The 20,698-nt window shown below is 37.2% G+C and overlaps 2 protein-coding genes across 5 annotated transcripts in view; one reads left to right on the top strand and one right to left on the bottom strand.

Moving 5' to 3' along the window:
* Nucleotides 1-1,232: 1,232 nt before the first annotated feature.
* On the bottom strand, nucleotides 1,233-17,817 carry LOC121377668 (tyrosyl-DNA phosphodiesterase 2-like). 2 transcript variants are annotated; one of them, XM_041505742.1, is made up of 7 exons: nucleotides 17,277-17,817; nucleotides 12,418-12,573; nucleotides 11,499-11,599; nucleotides 9,463-9,567; nucleotides 7,484-7,694; nucleotides 6,817-6,987; nucleotides 1,233-3,678 (listed from the first exon to the last, which is right to left on the bottom strand). In XM_041505742.1, exons 2-7 carry the CDS (start codon nucleotides 12,559-12,561, stop codon nucleotides 3,376-3,378), a joined length of 1,035 nt encoding a protein of 344 aa, XP_041361676.1. In that variant the 5' UTR covers nucleotides 12,562-12,573; nucleotides 17,277-17,817; the 3' UTR covers nucleotides 1,233-3,375. The 2 variants fall into 2 exon arrangements, with proteins under 2 accessions (XP_041361676.1, XP_041361677.1); XM_041505743.1 differs by lacking the exon at nucleotides 17,277-17,817 and adding an exon at nucleotides 12,985-13,038.
* Nucleotides 17,818-20,040: 2,223 nt separating this feature from the next.
* The window catches only part of LOC121377262 (protein tyrosine phosphatase type IVA 1-like), a 68,936-nt gene continuing 68,278 nt past the window's right edge, over nucleotides 20,041-20,698 (top strand). Inside the window, exon 1 of one of the 3 annotated variants that reach the window (XM_041505190.1) lies at nucleotides 20,041-20,172. The gene's annotated coding sequence lies outside the window, so the exon portion shown is untranslated. Of the gene's footprint in view, nucleotides 20,173-20,343; nucleotides 20,486-20,698 lie in introns of those variants that run through there. The other 2 variants (XM_041505188.1, XM_041505189.1) reach the window with 2 other exon arrangements.

Genomic DNA, 20,698 nt, shown 5'->3' with positions numbered 1-20,698 from the left:
TTGACACTTGGGTTAGGAGAAGAAGAGGGAGAAAACCAGCTATCGGCTCATAGGATACTCCTACAAAAACCATCAAGGGATATTTTATATGTATTTAGACAGCAAAGTACATGTATGTACCACAGCTAATGACAGAGGGGGGAAAATCTGCCTTCATCAGGGGCAGATCCAGGGGGTTGGGGGGGTCTGGACCCCCCCTACACACGATGAACAAATATTTTGTCCACTTATTTTAAAATGCATTCACCTCTAATATATAACTTCCATATAAATACTTGCTTGTAGACACACACACCCCCCCCCCCCCTTGCAAAAACTGCTGGATCTGCACCTGTTCACTGACGACGTTCTACCACTGAGATTGTCCAACCCAGCCTCAACCCCTGCAATGGTGTGGAGTTGTTAATTCTCCAAGACACGTTTTTGCCTTGCACTATATTTAGGGTGGGTTTTTTCAATGGTATGGTTTTTTTTGGCTGTGGACATTTGCTTAATTGTAGGGGTTGCAGCCAACAAAGTTAAAAGTTTCTTTTGGGTTTAATGACACCACTAGAGCACACTGATTTATTAATCATCGGCTATTGGATTTTCAAATGTAATTAATGGCTTGTAGTCTGCGATGAAACCATCTACATTTCTCCATTAACAACAAGGGATTGTATACACGCACTTTCTCACAGACAGGACAGCAAATACCACAACCTTTGGTATACCAGTCATGGTGCACTGGTTGTAATGGGGGGAAATATATATCAGAGAATCCACTGAGGTGTTTTCAATTTCAATTTACGCCGCAAGCACCTCAGGCTAATTGCTCTACTGACTTCCCATGTCAATGGCAGTCACTTTTAGGGGCGGGACATAACCCAGTGGTAAAGTGCTTGCTTGATGCCCGGTCGGTTTAGGATCGATCCCCATCAGTGGGCCCATTGGGCTATTTCTCGCTCCAGCCAGTGCACCACGATTGGTACCTCAAAGGCTGTGGTATGTACTATCCTGTCTGTGGGATGGTGCATATAAAAGATCCCTTGTTGCTAATCAAAGAGTAGCCCATGAAGTGGCGACAGCGGGTTTCCTCCCTCAATATCTGTGTGGTCCTTAACCATATGTCTGTAAATAAAATGTGTTGAGCGTGTCGTTAAATAAACCATTTCCTTTCTCACCCTTGTTTTGGCTTCGTTCATAATAAATATAGCATATCTCACCGTAATTTCACTTGAAAATCCATTTTTCGTAAAAGGTATAATTTTTTAATTACAAGATTTTCTTCAAACATATCCAGGTGCATTAATAACGTTCAAACTAAAAAAAATTCAATAGCAATTTTGTATTGGAATTTTTCCAGCATTCTGAAAACGGAAACATCATGTAATCAGTTGTTATTGTAAGGAGATGTAAAGTGACGCCATTGGAATACTGATGTCATTCAAATTCAAAATTAGCTGTATTATTACAATGCTTCGCCACACTAAAATAAAAACTGGTCTACTAACCTTGACCCCTGTTAAAATTCTATAACCACCAGACAACGCTTTTTACATGTCGGTGTGTTTTTATTTTTCATAATTCTGGACAAAATATTAAGTTTTAAAAGATGAAAAGAAATTTTGTCAAATATATCATATCAAAAAATTACCATTGTATATGTTTTATTTATTGTGTATGAAGCCAAAACATGGGTCCGAAAAGTGACTGTCATCGACCATAGTATAGTTTTCTGGACTTTTTTTTTTTTCTCCCAAGATATCGAGTTGAAATTTTTAATTTAGAGGATACTCCCAGTGTCTTGTGATACAATTTATTAGCACGAGTTGATAAAAGTATGAAATCTGAGGCTTGCAGAGGATTTTTATACTTTTATCAACGAGTGTTGATAAATTATATCACAAGACACGAGGGGGGCATTCTTTTTATCATCCATTTTCATTTGCGACAATTGTAAACAATGTCAGTAAAGTGGGTTGAATGTCACTATATTTGGCAGTGATAGACTGGTTAACTAGCAGAACAACAGTGGCATGATGTCACTAATGATAGGTTTAGTGCTGAAACATATAGTGACGTAAAAAAGAATCATTTATCTCCTAGGAGAATATCGCAAATTATAGTGCTAGCGATATCTCCCACAAAAGCCTTTAATGGATGATAAATAGCTTTATCACATACAGGTACAGATGAAGTTAATACTTTAATGGATGATAAATAGCTTTATCACATACAGGTACAGATGAAGTTAATACTTTAATGGATGATAAATAGCTTTATCACATACAGGTACAGATGAAGTTAATACTTTAATGGATGATAAATAGCTTTATCACATACAGGTACAGATGAAGTTAATACTTTCATGGCAATGTACCCAGTTATGCCTAGATCAAGTTTGACTTTCAGCAGGGAACACCGGCCTCAGTGGTGTCATGGTTATTCCATTGGACATAAAGCTGGTATAGGGTTCGCAACCCGGTACCAGCTCCCACCCCAAGCGAGTTTTAACGACTCAATGGGTCAGTGTGAGACCACTAAACCCTCTTCTTTCTCACTAAGCACTAACCAACTAACCCACTGTCCTGGACAGACAACGGATACGTGTTCCCAGAAGAGTGTGCTTGAACCTCAATTGGATATAAGCACAAACATAAGTAAAAAGAAAGAAAAGAAAGAAAGCAGGGGACATGTATTGCTTTAGCAACTCTCAGAAAGCTTATGCTAAATCTTTTGAAAACTGGTGGACAAAAATGGAGCTTACGGAAAATTATTTATTCACTGTTATCTGGGAATGGCTTCAATGACCCTGTGAAATATAAGTAAACAACTGAAACTGCAATTGAAATGTGACACGATTTCAATATGAAAAAGATAAGATTTACAAATGGCACCCAATTTTTAAACTGGCTTATGACGCCCAAAAGACTGTTTAAAACCTGGATATGGAAAACTGGGTGAATGCCCCTGACGTACGGTTTAACAAACACAGGAATTAGTCTATGGCAGTGTGGTGGGTTTGTAGACGTCACATAACTAGTACAGCTAATTTCACATCATTTCACTGTCTGTAATGTCAAAATGGGACAATATGCCCCACAGAACATTGGTTACTTGCTGGCACAACTTCATTTGTTGACAAGACTACAATGTTAAAATGGGAAAGTATACATCAGTGGTTGCTAGGAAATCATCAACACAAGATCATTTGTCAATTGCCGAAAATTTGAAAATGGGTCCGTATGATTCAGGGATCAGTGGGAAATCGCCAACACGTCATCTGTCAATTACCTAACATTTGAAAATAGGTCAGTATGCTTCAGTGATCACCAAGAAATTCAAAATGAGTCGGTATGCTTCAGTAATCGGTGGAAAATCACCAACACAGCATCATTTGTCGACTCTGTCAAGAATGTCAAAATGGGTCAATATGCCCCAGTGATCGCTGGGAAATCGCTGACATGATGTTAATCGCTCTATTCCTACGAGTTCAAAGTAGACCGGTTTTATCGCTGGTTTCAGTTTGCTGTGTCGTAAATAGAGTCGGTCGAATCGACAGCGGGGCCGGAACTTCATGTTCCACTCCAGGTTGTCATTCCGTTGCAGATCCCATGTGAATTTCGCCTCTGGACGTTTGCCGGTTATTTCCCACAGGTCAAGGACACCTTCAGGCAAACCACCAGCTTTGTCGAGCTGTAAACGAAACAAGGAATTGTTTAACAACAGCCAAGCATATTATTTAATTAGTGTCTTATTTAACCAAAAAATATTTAAAGTTTATTTTGTTTAACGACACTGCTAGAGCACATTGATTTATTAATCATCGGCTATTGGATGTCAAACCTATAGTAATTTTGACATATAGTCTAAGAAGTTTGTTTTGTTTAACGACACCACTAAAGCACATTGGTTAATTAATCATCGGCCATTGGATGTCAAACATTTGGTAATTCTGATTCATAATCATCAGAGGAAACCTGCTATATTTTTCCTAATACAGCAAGGGATCTTTCATATGCACTTTCCCACAGACAGGAAAGCACATATCAAGGCCTTTAGCCAGTTGTGGTGCACTGGTTGGAACGAGAAAAAACCCAATCAGTTGAATGGATCCACCGAGGGTGGTTTGATCCTGCGACGTAAGCACCTCAAGCGAGCACTCATCCAACTAAGCTAAATTCCACCCCTATAGTCTAAGAAGGAAGGAAATGAAGGGACTGTTTTATTTAACAACGCACTCAACACATTTTATTTACGGTTATATGGCATCAGATTATAATCTAAGAAAGTAAACCCACTAAATTTTTCCATTAGTAATAAGAGATCTTTAATATGCACCATCTTTATTTAACAGGTAACAAGATAATTATAAAACAGAGGAATTTAGCTTTTTCTTGTTAAATGTATTTTACTCATTGTATGGTAAATGGTATCAAATGGCCCACTTCTCTATTAGCATGATGAGAACCAGTTTATACAAATGAAAAACAAGGTATCAATGTATCCGTGAAGGGAGTTTCTAGTAATAATAATTAAGGATTGTCTGTTATTTCTTTTACGTTCATCAGAGTATAAACAAAAAAGTTTTATGTCGCTAATATGTCACTGATATGGATTTCGCTAAATTTTAAGGTCGCTAATATTTTCCGATTTACAGTAATCCGTAAACTGTGTGAATCGGCAAATAACTTCTCACATAAGTTTGCAGATGATATTTTTTGTTTCATACCCAGATGAACATAAAAGAAATAACAGACAATACTTATAATTAAATTTGAAACCCACTTACTAATAATAACACTAAAAACAATAAAACTTAATAAGGCAAATTACCAATATAAAATGACATTCCCTGACGACATGATTTTTACATTCATCAAGAATTGAACAAACAAACAGAAATTTAATTATTTAAAAAATATACATTTATGATAAGCTACAGATTACCAGAACCCAATTTCACGAAGAATTCTAAACATAGTTTTACTCATAATTATCCTAGTTTTGCCCATAATTATCCTAGTTTTACTCATAATTATTTTGGTTTTTCCCGTAATTATCCTAGTTTTGCTCATAATTATCCTAGTTTTGTCCGTAATTATCGAAGGAGACGTACTAACAGCACACGTAGACTTTCCTCGTAATTTTATCCATAACCAGACCTCAACGTTTATGGAGAATTCTCACTCTCGTTCACCATCACTCTCCTAATACTAGTTAAAGGAGAGTAATTTTTAGCTCGCCTTAGCATGTAAATTTATATGGTTTCAATATATCTTAATGGATATATATCATACCGTCATATAAATTCGAACATCATTTTTTCGAACAGCTCATTTATACGTGATTTTCAACATGCATACTGAAGGTGTGATGTCAACAAACATGGCAGACTGACAAGAAGAGGTTGTGCATCGTTCGCTAGAAAAATGTTGCGGATAAAACTTCCTTGTGTAAGTATGGCAATTAATTTATTGAAAAATAATGTTAATGAATCACTGTCCAAGTTTTGGGTACATACCATCCTGTAAATACAAACGTAGCTCTTTACTGCATCGGTTATATCTGCACTCAGTGTGCCGTCTGCTTTGTTTATATCATTATTGAATACATCATTCACTGTAAAGGGAAATAAATCTGATTCTTGTAGAAAAATATGGAAGCCTGTTCAGACCATTTCTTATTAATGTCTGCGAGACTTTACAATATTCCTTTTCTGAAGGTAAGTGTTCTTTTTTCTTTTTTAAACTACGTCTCGCACTGAGAGATCCAGATGCCATCAATACACCCAAGAAAATATTTCTGATGCATATTCGGCGGTAATAAATGATCACATAGACATCTGTAAGGCATTTGGATACAGTTGCAATTGAGTGAAACACGAGTCTGTGACTTTGAAATGGTAAAATACCCTCTAAAAACAGACTAAAACTGAACTACATAACTGTTACTTCTCAGACCCACGTGCGTTTTAAAAAATATGACAAATGCATTTTGTGATATTAAAAACACCAGGAAGACCAAAAACACTTCGAATACACGGAAATTGATAATCTAAACCATAAAATCTAAGTTATAAAAAAAAAACCCACGGCTATAGCAGTAAAAAATATGCCTTAGTGTTTTAAAAACTAGGGTATGTCCCTTTAACATCTATAATTCCGTCTGTTTCGTGGATTATATTCCAATGAACAGTTAAGAAAGATTATCTAGCTTTCAATTCAGAAGTCATTACAGAAATGACAGTATGGGAGGATATATTTATTCTGCAACCACTGTTCTATTGTTGTACCACCCTTTTGTGTCGGTCCCTTTGATTTTACCCGTGGTGTATCCCATAGTTAGACCACGGGCGTGTCTGACCTAAATTTTAGCGATTGCTGAATGGCTGAAGAAAGTTACGCCTACAGGTCACATATAGTTTAGCAGGAAGTAAATTAGAACATTGTTTTAAAAAGTAACACTTTCACTAACATAAGTAATAAAGCTACAATATAAATCTGTAAAGGGGGCGTGGTACAAGCTAGTTACATCATCCTTTTCCGAGAGAATTGTCTAGATAGACAAATCTCTCGGAAAAGGATGATATAACTATAACATAGAATATGATGACGGATATGGCAAAGTCGTATTCATATAGTAGCAGGATATGACTTTTGATATCAAGCATGTGACGTCTCATGCATAGCAATATTTTTCTTATCATGTAGTGTAAGTGGCGGGTACTCTGGTCCGAGTCGAATTTGACCTTTGAGTAGTCGAGTTCAATATTTTAGACTCGTGGAGGCCCTAGTTGACAGCCACATTGCTCATTTCGATCGCTGCCCATACCTCAGGATCTCTCAGATTGAGGTCGCCGCCAAATATAACACTGCGATCATCTCCCGCTTTGGCCATCAGACTGAATGCTTTCTTCAGCTGGTTTATCCGTTCTCTGCTGTGCTCCTTGCAACTCTCCAAGTGGGAGGTCATAACCAGGAATGGCACGCCTTTAATCTTGCACTGAAAATAACAAAATACTAGTATACTGCATGTTTAAAATGAAAAAAAGTCATGTCTTTTTTTTAATGGCCTTTTACCTTGCAATGAAAATGTAAACACATTGATGTTTTAAAATGTAAAATTCACTTGTTTTAAGGACCTTTTATCTTGGAGAGAAAATGTAAACATTGCATGTTTAAAATGTAAAATTCATGTGTTTGAAGTAAAGGTCTCTTTTGTTTGATTTCTTGGTTAAAAAGATTAGGGGATAACATTTGGGCTTTTTCTCGTTCCAGCCAGTGCACCACGATCTTTTATATGCACCATCTCACAGACAGGATAGTACATACCGTGGCCTTTGGTATACCAGTTGTGGTGCACTAGCTGGGACGAGAAATAGCCCAATGGGCCCACCGACGTGGATCGATCCCAGACCGACTGCGCATCGAGCGAGTGCTTTACCACTGGGCTACGTCCCGCCCAATGATCTGAAAGAAGACAAACTTTAACTCTGTACCTTGACACCAAGTAAGTTCCTCTCCATTAAACTGCTGAAGAACTGGACTATGTTGGAGCTCTCGAACTCGACGGAGCCTGACTTGAGGAGAACGGCCGTGAAGTAGTCGTCCCGACCGCCCGGGATCGCTTGGTACTGCGGACACAGCTTCTCGATCAGCTTCAAAGACTTGGGAATCACCTCTTGAAGGAAAACCATGTGCGGATTGTCACTGGAAAATTAATTCAAATTGACAAATAATTTTTAAATATTTATGAACATTTCTGTCAACTTTTGATAATTCTCACTGTAAAATTCATTTAAATTGACAAATTATTTTAAAACATTTATGAACATTTCTATCAATTTTTGACAATTCTAGTGAAGCTCTTTAAGAAATATGGGGGGAGGGAATGTGGATTGTCACTGTAAAATTAAATGAAATCGACAAATCATTTTAAAATATTTATGAACATTTCTGTCAACTTTTGACAATTCTAGCGAACCTCTTTAAAACATGGGGGGGGGGGGGTAATGTGTGAATTCTCAATGCAAAATTCATTCAATTTTTTTTTTTTTTTAAATATTGAAGAATTTTTCTATCAACTTTTAACAATTATCGTGAGGCTCTTAAAAAAAAAATTCATTCATTTCAACAAATTATTTTCAAATATTTATGAATTTTTCTACCAACCCTGACAATTCTAACAAAGATCTTTAAAAAAACGGTGATGGGGGTGCAATGTGCAGATTCTCACATAAAAATTCATTCAATTTGACAAAATATGTTAAAATATTTATGAACTTTTCTATCTACTTTGACAATCCTTGCGAAGCTCTTTAAAAAACGGTGTGTGTGTGTGTGTGTGTGTGTGTGTGTGTGTGTGTGAATATGCAGATTTTCACTGCAAAATTAATTAAATTGGACAAATTATTTTAAAACATTTATGAATTTTTCTATCAACATTGACAATTCTAGCAAACCTCGCAAATTCTCACTGCAAAACTAATTCAATTCAACAAATTATTTTAAAACATTTATGAACTTTTCTATCAACTTTGACAATTCCAGCAAAGCTTTTTAAAACAAGATTTTTATGGAATTAAATGTTAATTTTTTTTCACTACAATATCAATTAAAAAAGAAGTACTAGCCAATAAATGAAAATACAATAATTAAATATATAATTGTATAAATAAACATTTTAACATAATAACATCCTATGCAACCCCATTTTTTCTGATCTCACCTACTTGTCATCTATAATATTAATTAAAAAAAAAACACAGATAGACTTAAACAGTTAATATTCAGGGCTTCTAGGTTATGGTAGCCCCACTCCCATGGATAGTAATATCTAATGTTGGGCTAGTAAATAACTACTATTGCCATGCCCAATGGATAGTGAAAAAATGTTGCAGTTCAGTGTTTTGTAAGTATGAATATCATGACCCCACCTCAACCCCCAATGTTAGTGTTTTTAAGCCCCACTCCCATGGCTAGTAATATTCGATGTTGGGCTAGTAAATAACTACTATTGCCATGCCCGATGGCTAGTGAAAAAAAAAAGGTTAAATGTTGCAATTAAGTCTGTTTTGTAAATATGAATATCCTGACCCCACCCCAACCCCCAATGTTAGTGTTTTAAGCGCTATCTCCCTCTAGGTAACATATCTGATTATTACTATTATTTAGTAAAATTGTATTAACTTAAAGTAAAGTAGGGCTAGTGAATTTTTAATCATGGCTAGTAAATTTTTACAATGACTGATCCCAAGGCTAGTGGATTTGAAAAACAGTCTAGAAGCCCTGGGGCCTAATTCACTACGCTCTCGCAACTTTGCGATCTCACAGTGCAATGCTAAAAGACTTGCAGTCTAACAGAGCTTAACAAACCTTTGTGAATTCGGCCCCTGATATTGTAACATTAGAAATTCTTTATGAACATAGACAAACGAATAATTAAAGAAAACAAAAACATTTGTTGTGTTTCACTCACCGATTAATGATGTCACACACTCCCTTTGTCCTCGACTTGAGATTGCTGTCGTCTAAACCATCAATGTTCCACGACAACAGTCGAAACCGATGCGGTTCAGAATCACTGTCACAGAAACAAGAATTTTCATGGAATTAAATATTTTACTAAAAAAATATAATAATAATAAATTAGAAAACTGTTAAAGGAATGCTAAAGCAAGGCTTTTGGACTGGTGTGCATATTCAACGATACATAATGCACATTATTGCTTAAAATCAACAAGTATAATCGTATAGTTAATTAATAAAACGGTTAAATGTGACGGCTATTATATATAACGGGCGCAGCCATTTTGTACCATCCCAGTGAATACGCCCTCTGGCGAGCTGGTGGTTACGTAATACCTAACGTGTCACATCAGGAATTAGTCTTGAACTGAAGAAACAAAACATACCTGATTTTTGCGGATGCATCGCAATGTTCTGTAATAATATCTATCCCAGTAACACAGCAACGTGTATATGCGGTTTATTTTTCAATACAAAATAAACCACCATTGTCAAAGTGTTGAAATAACTGTATTATATTTTGTATATAAATTAACCCACGTACTGAAATAATAGTCGGGAGTGTTTTCTTGCTTAATTGGTCTTTTCTTTCCGTGGCCTGTTTCTGTGGTTCTTGATTGGCAGGTGTATATTTAGACGGTTTCTAGACACTGTGTCTAGACACACTAAAAAGATGTGCCTCTTTTATTAAGATCACAGGGTAGTGTGTGATGACCTCAAATCGTAATGGACTTTACCAGCTTTATTACTGTAAGTAATTCTGTAAAACCCTTGATCAAGTAGACTTTCCCATCTAAAATCACAAAACTGACCAATTACGTAGTAGAAAATTATCACTTGGGTATCGTGAGTGGTCGTCTTTGCTCGAACATATCCTACCAATAGGCCTAATAATATGCATTTTTTCTTTGGATTTATTAAAAGAAAAAAATACTATAACTCCATTTCGTTATATTGATGCAAATTGAAATATATTTAGTTAAATAGTTTATTATACTATCAAGTCATTTATGTTGTTTTACAAGTCAGGTTGATGAAAGCGAAGCACCTTGTCGTAAATTAGAGCATTTGTTTACACTGTGCATAATAGAGAAGTTGGACCTGAGCTGACGTCACTTCGCCCCAAGCTATACCACCGGATGTCAAAAAAACTAAACAAAATGGCTGCCCCCAGTTAGCAGGAATAATCACGGTTTTTTATTAATTCTAAAATTACACGTTTTTCATTTGTTAAAGTGTCAGTATGTGTTGGTAGTCCGGGTATGCATCTTTCCAACACATAAGGCTCTTGTTGGAGTTTAGTCTACCTTTAAGAATTTGGGCCCTGGGGCCTAATTCACAAAGCTCTCTTAGGCTCTGCTAGACAACAAAGCATCCTCTTTGCAAGTCTTTTAGCATTGCACTGCGAGATCGCAAAGTTGTGAGAGTTTAGTAAATTAGGCTCCTGGTCTGTATTTTGTGGGTTACCAGATACCATGCAGCTCATCTCTGTGCCTTGTTGTAACTAAAACAAACCACAACCCCCAGTAAGAAAGTTATCTACACTTACATGTAGGTGGCAGGTTAGAATTCGATTCTTGTTTTTACTGCTCATGGAGTTTGAAATTATATTTTTGTGATTAGTTTATCCTATTATAAAAACTGCAAGTGTGTAAATGGGGGGGGGGGGTTGAGGGGGGGCTGGATTTCCCTACTCAGCTATTGGAGGTTAAACATTTGGTAATTTTGACACATAATCATCAGAGGAAACCTTCTACATTTTTTCCTAATGCAGTAAGGGATCTTTATATGCACTTTCCCAGACAGGAAAGCACATACCACAGCCTTTGACCAGTTGTGATGCACTGGCTGGAAGGAGAAAACACTCGGTCAGTTGAATGGATCCACTGAGGTGGTTTGATCCTGCGATGCAAGCACCTCATCCGAGCACTCAACCGACTGAGCTAAATCCCGGCCCTCCACAAGATATGAATGTTTATGTTTAACCTGACAACATCGGACTGCGATGGCGTTTCTTCTTCCACAGGTTTACTGGATGCATCGGTCGAGTCCTGGGAAGAACCGCCAAAGAAAGCATTGAGTGCTCTCTAAAACAAAAAAGAAAGAGAAATTTAAAAAAAGTCATTAACATACATTTGTATTTAAAAACAAGAAAAATATTCTAATTGGAAAAAGAAAGTTATAGCTCATCCACTGCTATAAGCCAAATCTATTACAGTTCGCACTGTAAATAGTAACTTACACAATTTTTATCTTCAAATGTTTTCAATAACAAAAAGTGTTTAACACCACCACTAGAGCACATTGATTTATTAATCATCAGCTATTGGATGTCAAACAGTCTTCAATGGAAACTTGTTACATTTTTAAAAATAGCAGCAAGGGATATTTTATTTGCACTTTCCCACAGACAGGACAGCACCAAGTATCACTCTCTCTTTCCATCATTGGTATGATTTATATGGTATCACTATGGTAATATTTTAAATTGCTCCCTATAATCTAAAAATCAAGGTCTGTATACCACATCTTTTGATATACAAGTCATCGGCAATGTTTCTGCAACAGAGTATGACAGGTAAACTTATGTACAGACGACGAAGCAGTTTGTTTTGTTTAACAACACCACTAGAGCATATTGATTTATTAATCATTGGCTTATGGATGTCAAACATTTGCTACATCTCGCTCCACTAGACAAAACCCACCACAAAAACCTACGGTTTCAACCCAGTGTGTCACCTGACCTGATGCATACATTAAGTCACACTGCACATGCAACTGCATAACTACTCATACCTTTAACTCCGCCCACTGCCAAGCCCGCTGGCCAATCACTACAACAAGAAAATTATTACACTCCAATTCCTATGTCAAACAATTAAAATCATATTTCTAGACTCACCTCAAGATCCCAGTCTCTGTCCTGTAGGTAGAACATGGCCAGGGCCGTGTCCGTTCCCGTGACCGTGGCAAATTTCTGACATCTTTTTTCACATTCATCACGTGATGGCAGATTGGCATCATTATCCTCATCAGAATCACTCATTTTAAGTCAAATCTATTGAAAAAGAAAATTGAAAAATATTTTCAAAGCTTTTATTCATCTATTTTATAATGAAATGATTGTTAATTAAAACAATTTATATACCGTACTCAAAATGATTTACAATTGTTTTGAATGGACTATGTCTACTATTCACTACAGTGGGGGCAGAAAAATGCAGAATGATTGGGATGGTGCAATTGCAAACAAGATTCATGCTATCAAGCCAGTCTTGGGAGAGTGGCAGTCCTCCTATAGACAGTACAGGAAGGATGAAATTGTCTTATGTTAAAGGAGGGGACAATTAAGGCATTTGGCCTGGTATGCATATTCAACGATATATAATGACATTATTGCTTAATATCAACAAGTATAATCGTATAGTTAATTAATAAAATGGTTAAATATGACAGCTATTATATATACATGTAACAGGCGCAGCCATTTTGTACCATCCCAGTGAATACACCCTCTGGCGAGCTGGTGGTTACGTGTCACGTCAGGAATTAGTCTTCGAACTGAAGGAACAAAACATACCTGATTTTTGCGAATGCATCTCAGTGTTCTGTAATAATAGCCATCCCAGTAAGCCAGTAACAATTTAATTATATATTATTTTTCAATACAAAATAAACCACCATTGTCAAAGTGTTGAAATAACTGTATTATGTCTGGTACATAAATTAATCCATGTACTGAAATAATAATCAGAGTGTTTTCTTGGTTAATTGGTCTTTTCTTTCCGTGGCCTGTACCTGTGGTTCCTGATTGGCAGGTGTATATTTAGATGGTCCCCAGACACTGTGTCTAGACACACTAAAAAGATGTGCCTCTTTTATGAAGATCACAGGGTATTGTGTGATAACCTCAAATTGTAATGGACATTACCAGCCATCCTGCTTATTACTGTAAATAATTCTGTAAAACCCTTGATTAACCCAATTCGTGCTAGGGTTTGTTAAACATCTATTTTATTTTGCAAATCGAATATAATAGCTGAAATTAAATGATCTGGTATGGGTGAGGTCATGTGACGTGAGTGTTTTTTGTGTCTTTTTATTATCATTTTTTATGTAACCTTAATTATGATGCATATCTCACAGAATCAGTTTTCTGGAGTTGTTTCCCTTGTATCCTGGCATCATGCATTTTCAATATGATAAAAAAAATGTTTAAACAGTAAAAAAAACCCAATACTTTCTACATATAATAATACTTAATACCTTTCTCAAGTCACATTAGTTTATTGTGAAAAAACAGTAATACTCAGTAATTGATGTCTAATCATCTTGTTCTACGTATCAAGGGCACCAAAATTTGGAATGCCACCTTAAGTACTCTGACAGAGGTACAAAACTATCTATTTTCTAAAAATCTAACTATTGTACAGTGTTAGTACTGTTACTGAGTTTAAAGATCAAGTCGTGGTATATCATCTAACTTTGACAGGACTGATGTCAGCGTAGCAGAAGATAACTTTGCAGGGATTTCTAATAACTGGATTTCGCTATGTGAGACCAATAGTATCAAAATATTGTATTGCCATTAGGCTTAGTAAAAACTAAACTTATAATACAGTCAGACCTCGTTACGACAACCACGTTCGTCCCTGGGTCACTTTGTCGCTATATCGAAACTGTCGTTATATGCAATTTGCCTTGGCTGAAATGAGAAATAGCCCACCGACGGGGATCGATCACAGATCATTATTAAATATATTATTATTAATCAAGGTGCAGTCACTGTCATTTGTTGGTTAAAGACATCTACGATTGGTACCTACTTCGTTTACAAAATGCACTAAAACTAGTAGACTTGATTGTCCGAAGTTAATACTTTAATTGAATCACTAAAGGCTTATTTTCAAAAGCAATACATGTCTACAGATTTAGCCGACACCAGTCACTCGGACATCATGTGACACTGTCGGCTCGTGACGAAATCAAGGATACCAAACGGCTGTGTGTACTGCCAACGTGCAACGGTATCTGTGATTACGTATAGAGGAATCTCGTAAAGAGGTGTTTTCAGATGTCGGATGCACGTTTGTTCCTGATTTGCTCTGTCAGTGTCGGAAGGTGTGAATTCCGGTATAATGAACAGAATAACATTGATGTACATTTGTCCCTGACAATTTGTGGTTGGATTGGGTAAATGTCGTAGTAACTATGGTCGTTGTAATATTTCTGATATTTTATAATTATTATAGGTGAACCAGTTTTGGTGAGCATAGGCCTAAGCATTCAGTTAGAACTAAAGCATATCCATATTTATAAACAGACATTTGTTATTCAAATACCTACCTTTTTATTAGTATTTCTATGCATCAAATGAGCACTAACCTGGCCCCTATGTAGCAAAGTTTATCGCATATGCATCAAAACATGTAGCATGCATCAGCCGTAAATATTGTTAACTACATACCTATTTCAATGAGTGAAGAAATTTAGTGGTATAGCTTACAGCCAAAACTTTCTGACACAATACCTTATACAGTGTTTAATCAAAACATGTATGTTGTTCAACAAAACATGTACTTATAACAATTTATAAAATTATTTTAAATGTTGTACGGCAAATTACAAAATGGAGTCCTCGAGAATCAATGTTAACAGACAACATTTTTGGAAAACAAATATAACAATTCTGATGACTTGCAATTGTGTTAGAAGTTAAGCAAATGAATGGTTATAATGGTGAAATTGGTTTGTTAAAAAATATAAGCTACATTCTGAGTTTTAATAAATATATAAACAGACATCCAGAAAGATATATATTATGTTAAAACATATAAGGATTATATATATTTTTGGCAAGTATCTGTAAAGAGAGTTTTGCCAGTAGACATTGTGACAATCATGTGACTTCAATAATCAGATAACAGTACAGCTGAGAACAGGCAAAAATAGTTTTAAAATAAAGTTTTCTTTCAAATTACAGTCTTTAAAAATCATAGAAAAAAGGTATTAAGAAATGTGCCGTGTTTATGAGTGGGTTAATTTCAATCTTGCTTTCTTTGCTCGTTTTAACCTTATAAGGCTTATTTTTACAAACATTTCTGTGAATGTGACAGACATTTGTTTACTTTCCTAATGCAAAAGTCAACCAGGTCAGAAATCTTGTTGCACACAAATGATGCAGTCAGCAAACATGTCCATCACCGAAACACGTCCAAGGTTGTATTATTATATGACACGGCCCCTGGAAGATGGAATGGCTGAGTGGGCGATCATGTGACACTACGTCACGATATAGGTTGGCGAACTTAGAATTATGCTGTCCGGAGTTTGCCGATGGGTAGCTGAATGTGGATGCTGTCGGGTTTCTTTCTGTGGTGTGTGTATTAGTGATTTAACATTAATATCTGAATTTTTGTTAATCAAGGAACTCGAAAATGATCAATGTAAATGTATTTGACGTCAAACATAGGATTGTTGTGGTATTAGAGCGGGAACCTTTGACTATTTTTTGGTGGGCAGCGATTGTCAGAAAATTACATAGCTTGGTCTCCGGCTGTAATGAGTGTATATAAGGGGACCAGACAACTCGGCCCGGGGGACAACTCTGGGCCGAGTTATTAGACTGATAGACGGGGCATGCTGTGACACATTATATGCGTGTTAAATATGATAGTTGGCCATGTCGTATTGTACTATAGTAATAATAATGCATTATACTGATAGATACCGCTATAACTATATGGTCACCATTAAGAATGACAATTGTGCATGTCGTACACGCATATCATAGTGTCGGATGGGTTTCTAGAAGTATTGTACTATAGAAATAACACAAAAGACATCATTTGCCCAATTCCCACATTTATTACATTAAATACATACGCACATATGTATGCAAAAAACCAACAGAACACATATACATAAATAGTTATAATAACGAAATAAAACACCAATCACCAAAAGAACATAGAAATAAAACGTCCAGCAAAAGATAAAAGTCAGTGCGCAAGAGAGGCGTAGAGCTTTCCACAGGCTGACAGGAATCTAGAAGTGAACACATCACCATCTGTGTAGCATCCCCACAGTTCGAAAAATTTTCCCTGTAGATTCATGAAGGCCTTCCTCTGACGCCGTCGCATCTTCCTCTCCGAGGCGAACCAGCATGTCAGAGGAACCAGCCTGGCTTCGTTTCGGGACGTTTAGGTTAAGGTGGGACTAATTCAATACTAACAAAAACACATTCTTTTATTTCAGTGAGAATACTTTAATTTAAAAAACAACACTTGTCCAACAATAGACAAGACTGTCCCTGTGCTGAGTTGTCTCTGGACTCCGGGCCGGGTTGTCTCAGAACTCTGGGCCGAGCTGTCTTGATGTGGGCCGAGTTGTCCTCCGTGCCGATTTGTCTGGCATTCGTATATAATAATTATATAACTGTCCAAATGTCAGTCTAGCTCTCTTACAGTCAGAGTACTTGGGCTAAAAAAACCTGTTCGCAATTGTGTCTGTCACTGTGACGGCAGCAGAAGTTAGGACTACCTGTGATTAGTTCATCAAGATAAACGTCTCCGGCACGATATTTATTATTGTGATGTTTATTGCTGGGTCCAATAAATGTCTTTTTTTTTTTTTTAAACGGACCGTAGTGGCGTAGATGATGACCTTGGTGAACTAACCTGTGATCTAATTGGAAAAAATACAGCGCAATCAGATTTATGACTACTCACAATAAGAGGTTTTTTTGGAGGGCAAACTCACCAAGAATATTATCTTGTGTAACTTGAGCTCAACTTATGTTCGATTTGGGTTTTTTTGTTGTTTTTCCCAACTGTTTAAAGGAGGAAATAATGTTTTGCACATTAATCTGTTTATTATTTCCCTCCTTTGTGATAGGCGCTCTCCGGCACAAGAACCAAGGCAGAGTGCATGACGCCCAGTGCCAAATATGCGCAGTCGACTCGGTCTGGGATCGATCACCGTCGCTTGTCTATTAGGCTATTTCTCGTTATAGCCAGTACACAACAACTGGTGTAAAAAAAAAAAAAAAAAAAAAAAAAAAAAACAAGATTAAAAAAAAGGTCATGGTATGTAACTGTTGCAACGGACTGTTGGTCCTAATATTTGTTGATCAGTGTACTCTGAGTGTTTCAGTGCTCGGGTGTTTTACCGTTTGACTCAAAATATAAACATGACAGGGCTTCTCTATCCCTGACTACTCAGCATATAAACATAACAGAAATTCTCTAGCCTTGATTCAACATATAAACATGACAGGACTTCTCTAGCCCCGACTCAACATAATAAACATGACAGGGCTTCTCTAGCCCTAACTCAACATATAAACATGACAGGGCTTCTCTAGCCCTGATCCAACATATAAACATGACAGGGCTAGAGAACGCTAGACATGTCATGGATAGAACTCTGGCGAAGTCAGAAGTTGTGCCCACGACAGGCGTGCTTAAACAGTTTTCTGATGGAGGCATGCCAAAAATTACCTACACCCACACAGAACGTTCGAGATAGCTACTGGCTGGTGAAAGATAAGTCGTGTGGATTTGCAGCTGCCTACTATATATGCATGTAACAGAAAAATCAACCTCCACTGAGTGTATTCAAACCATGGTCTCTCAGTAGGAGAGTCCAGTTCTCTGCCAACTGGGCTAATAGGGAAATTCACACTAGCTACTGCGAGCAATATTACATGCACTGTGTTGAAGCTGGCATGTACTGGGAAATGAATCTGCAACGAAACTTAATCATAATTGACATGGGTGTATGGGCTCCCATTTTTGTAGGGGGGCGGATCGGATTTTGCCCGACTTAAACGAACATGCCAGAATCTGGTTAACATTTATTCATATTAGCATTACTACCAAATAGCTATATATAAGGATGTAAACGAATCACTTCGCATTTGTACATGAATTACAACTAATTTTGAGGGTAGAGTGGTTGAAATACTTGGTAAAAAGAATATCTGCATAATTTTTGCCCAAAAATTAGGTTTTTTGCTCCAGAACTGGGGGGAGGGGGGCAACTGACTCACAGCACGATGCATCCCGCACGTCAATTTAAAAAAATAAATAATTATGATTACCACGCCAACATAACGTAATCTGAGCATTCTGGACTGTGGTCGAGCCCTGCCATGTCTGAATGATAGCATGTCCATAAGGTTAGCATGTCCATAAGACAAGTAGCGAGATGCCTGCAAGTGAGCCATTCCGTCATCCATTAACTGCAAGACTTAGTGTTTCTATACCACTGGCTCAGCATCCATGTGGCCCTTACCTTGTTGTGATTAGTAAAGAACAGACACGGCGGAAGCAAGTAGACATGGGGGGGGGGGGGGGTTGACAGATCGAGGGCACAAAGCAAATTGTCTAGGCTCCCCGTAATATTTTGAAAACAATATGTCTTAAAATGAAATTTCCTGCATGTTACACGTAAAATTCATCTCTGTCTTAAGATTTACTACCAATACTATTTTTGATTCAGAATTATTGGGGGGGGGGGGGGGGGCTAGAGTTCCCAGCCCTCCTCTGTTCCGCCGTGTCTGTAGGTTCGAACCAACAGTCGGTTGCCACACATGGCCAGTTAAAGCGTAAAGGCAATTGATTTAAAGCCATCACTCGACATCTAAGACGTAGTGGGCCGCTACGCTTGTATATGCATCTGGGGAAAACCCTTCAGATCTAACAAATTTATTTTGTTTAACGATACCACTAGAACACATTGATTTATTTATCATCGGCTACTGGATGTCAAACATTTGGTAATTCTAACATATAGTACGTCTTACAGAGGAAACTCGCCACATTTTTCTATTAGTAGCAAGGAATATTTTATATGCACCATTCCACAGACAGGATAGCACATACCACGACGAGTCATGGCGCACTGGCAAGAACGAAAAATAGCCAAATGGGCCACCAAAGGGGATCGATCCTAGACCGACCGCACTTTACCCCTGGGCTATGTCCCGCCACGACCACCCCCTTGCAACGGACTATTAGATCGATTCCGCCTCTACTCTCCACCTCCCACTGAATTTTGATATAATATATCACAAGCTGTAGTATGTCCTTGTCCTGTTTGTGGAAATCTATGCATGGACGATCACGCGGTGCTGCCTATGTTAAAAATTGTTTAACGACATCACTAAAACACATTCATTTATTAATTATCGGCTATTGGATGTCAAACATTTGGTAGCCTAATTCTGACATAAAGTCATAGAGAGGAAATCCGCTACATTAGTAGAAAATAATCTTTCATATGCACCATCTTACAGACAGGATAGCACATGACATAGAACAGCCTTTAACATACCATTCATGGGACACTGGCTGGAAGGAGAAACAGCCGAATGGGGATCGATCCTAGACCGACCGCGCATTAGGCGAGCGCCTTGCCGCAGGGCTACGTCCCATTTAACGACATCCCCCACACCCGACCCAGTTTCAGTTCTATGACCATAGGGCAGTAAATACAAACGTAGTGACGGTACCATATACCCATAATTTCGAAAACATACAAGTTTACTAAAACTGTAATTGTGTTCGTGTTTTAAACGTTAGTAAACGCAGAACTGTTTTTACTTAAAATTTTAGAAGAGATCTGAAAACGAGATTGCAACTTGAATTTTCAGGTATTATCATATTTTACATTATTTTAAACATTTAAAATGCATAAAATTTCAATTCAGTACATGTACTCATTTTAATGTCAAGTACAACTACATAAACAGTGCACATTTCAATAAACAATCATGTTTAAGTTTAACCAAATAATTAATTGGCTTGGCCTACGGGTTTACCGAAACACATTCCTTGTCTCGTGACGTCACGAATACACTGCGGCCATTTTGACCCGACAGAGAATATCCTTGTCAGGTTTGCAGACCTCTCGCTCACTGGGCGAGTTCATAGAATCGGTTACAATCAATGTGCAGAATTATACTGGTGAGTACAACATAAATAACATATTTCACCATTCGTTGCCATTATATTTGTGATTGATCCCATCCATTTTGAAGCGTTATTGGTTGATAAGATTCACACACCATACGCTGAAATCACGTGAATCCGTGAATGTCAAAGTGAGAAATCGCCGAATAAATTTATAGGAATAAGGCCTGGGCGGCATATGTTTTATTCTCTGTTAAATGTTTCTTG

Source organism: Gigantopelta aegis, chromosome 7, assembly GCF_016097555.1.
Source record: "Gigantopelta aegis isolate Gae_Host chromosome 7, Gae_host_genome, whole genome shotgun sequence".
Lineage (NCBI taxonomy): Eukaryota > Metazoa > Mollusca > Gastropoda > Neomphalida > Peltospiridae > Gigantopelta > Gigantopelta aegis.
This window is presented reverse-complemented; position numbering and strand designations above follow the sequence as displayed.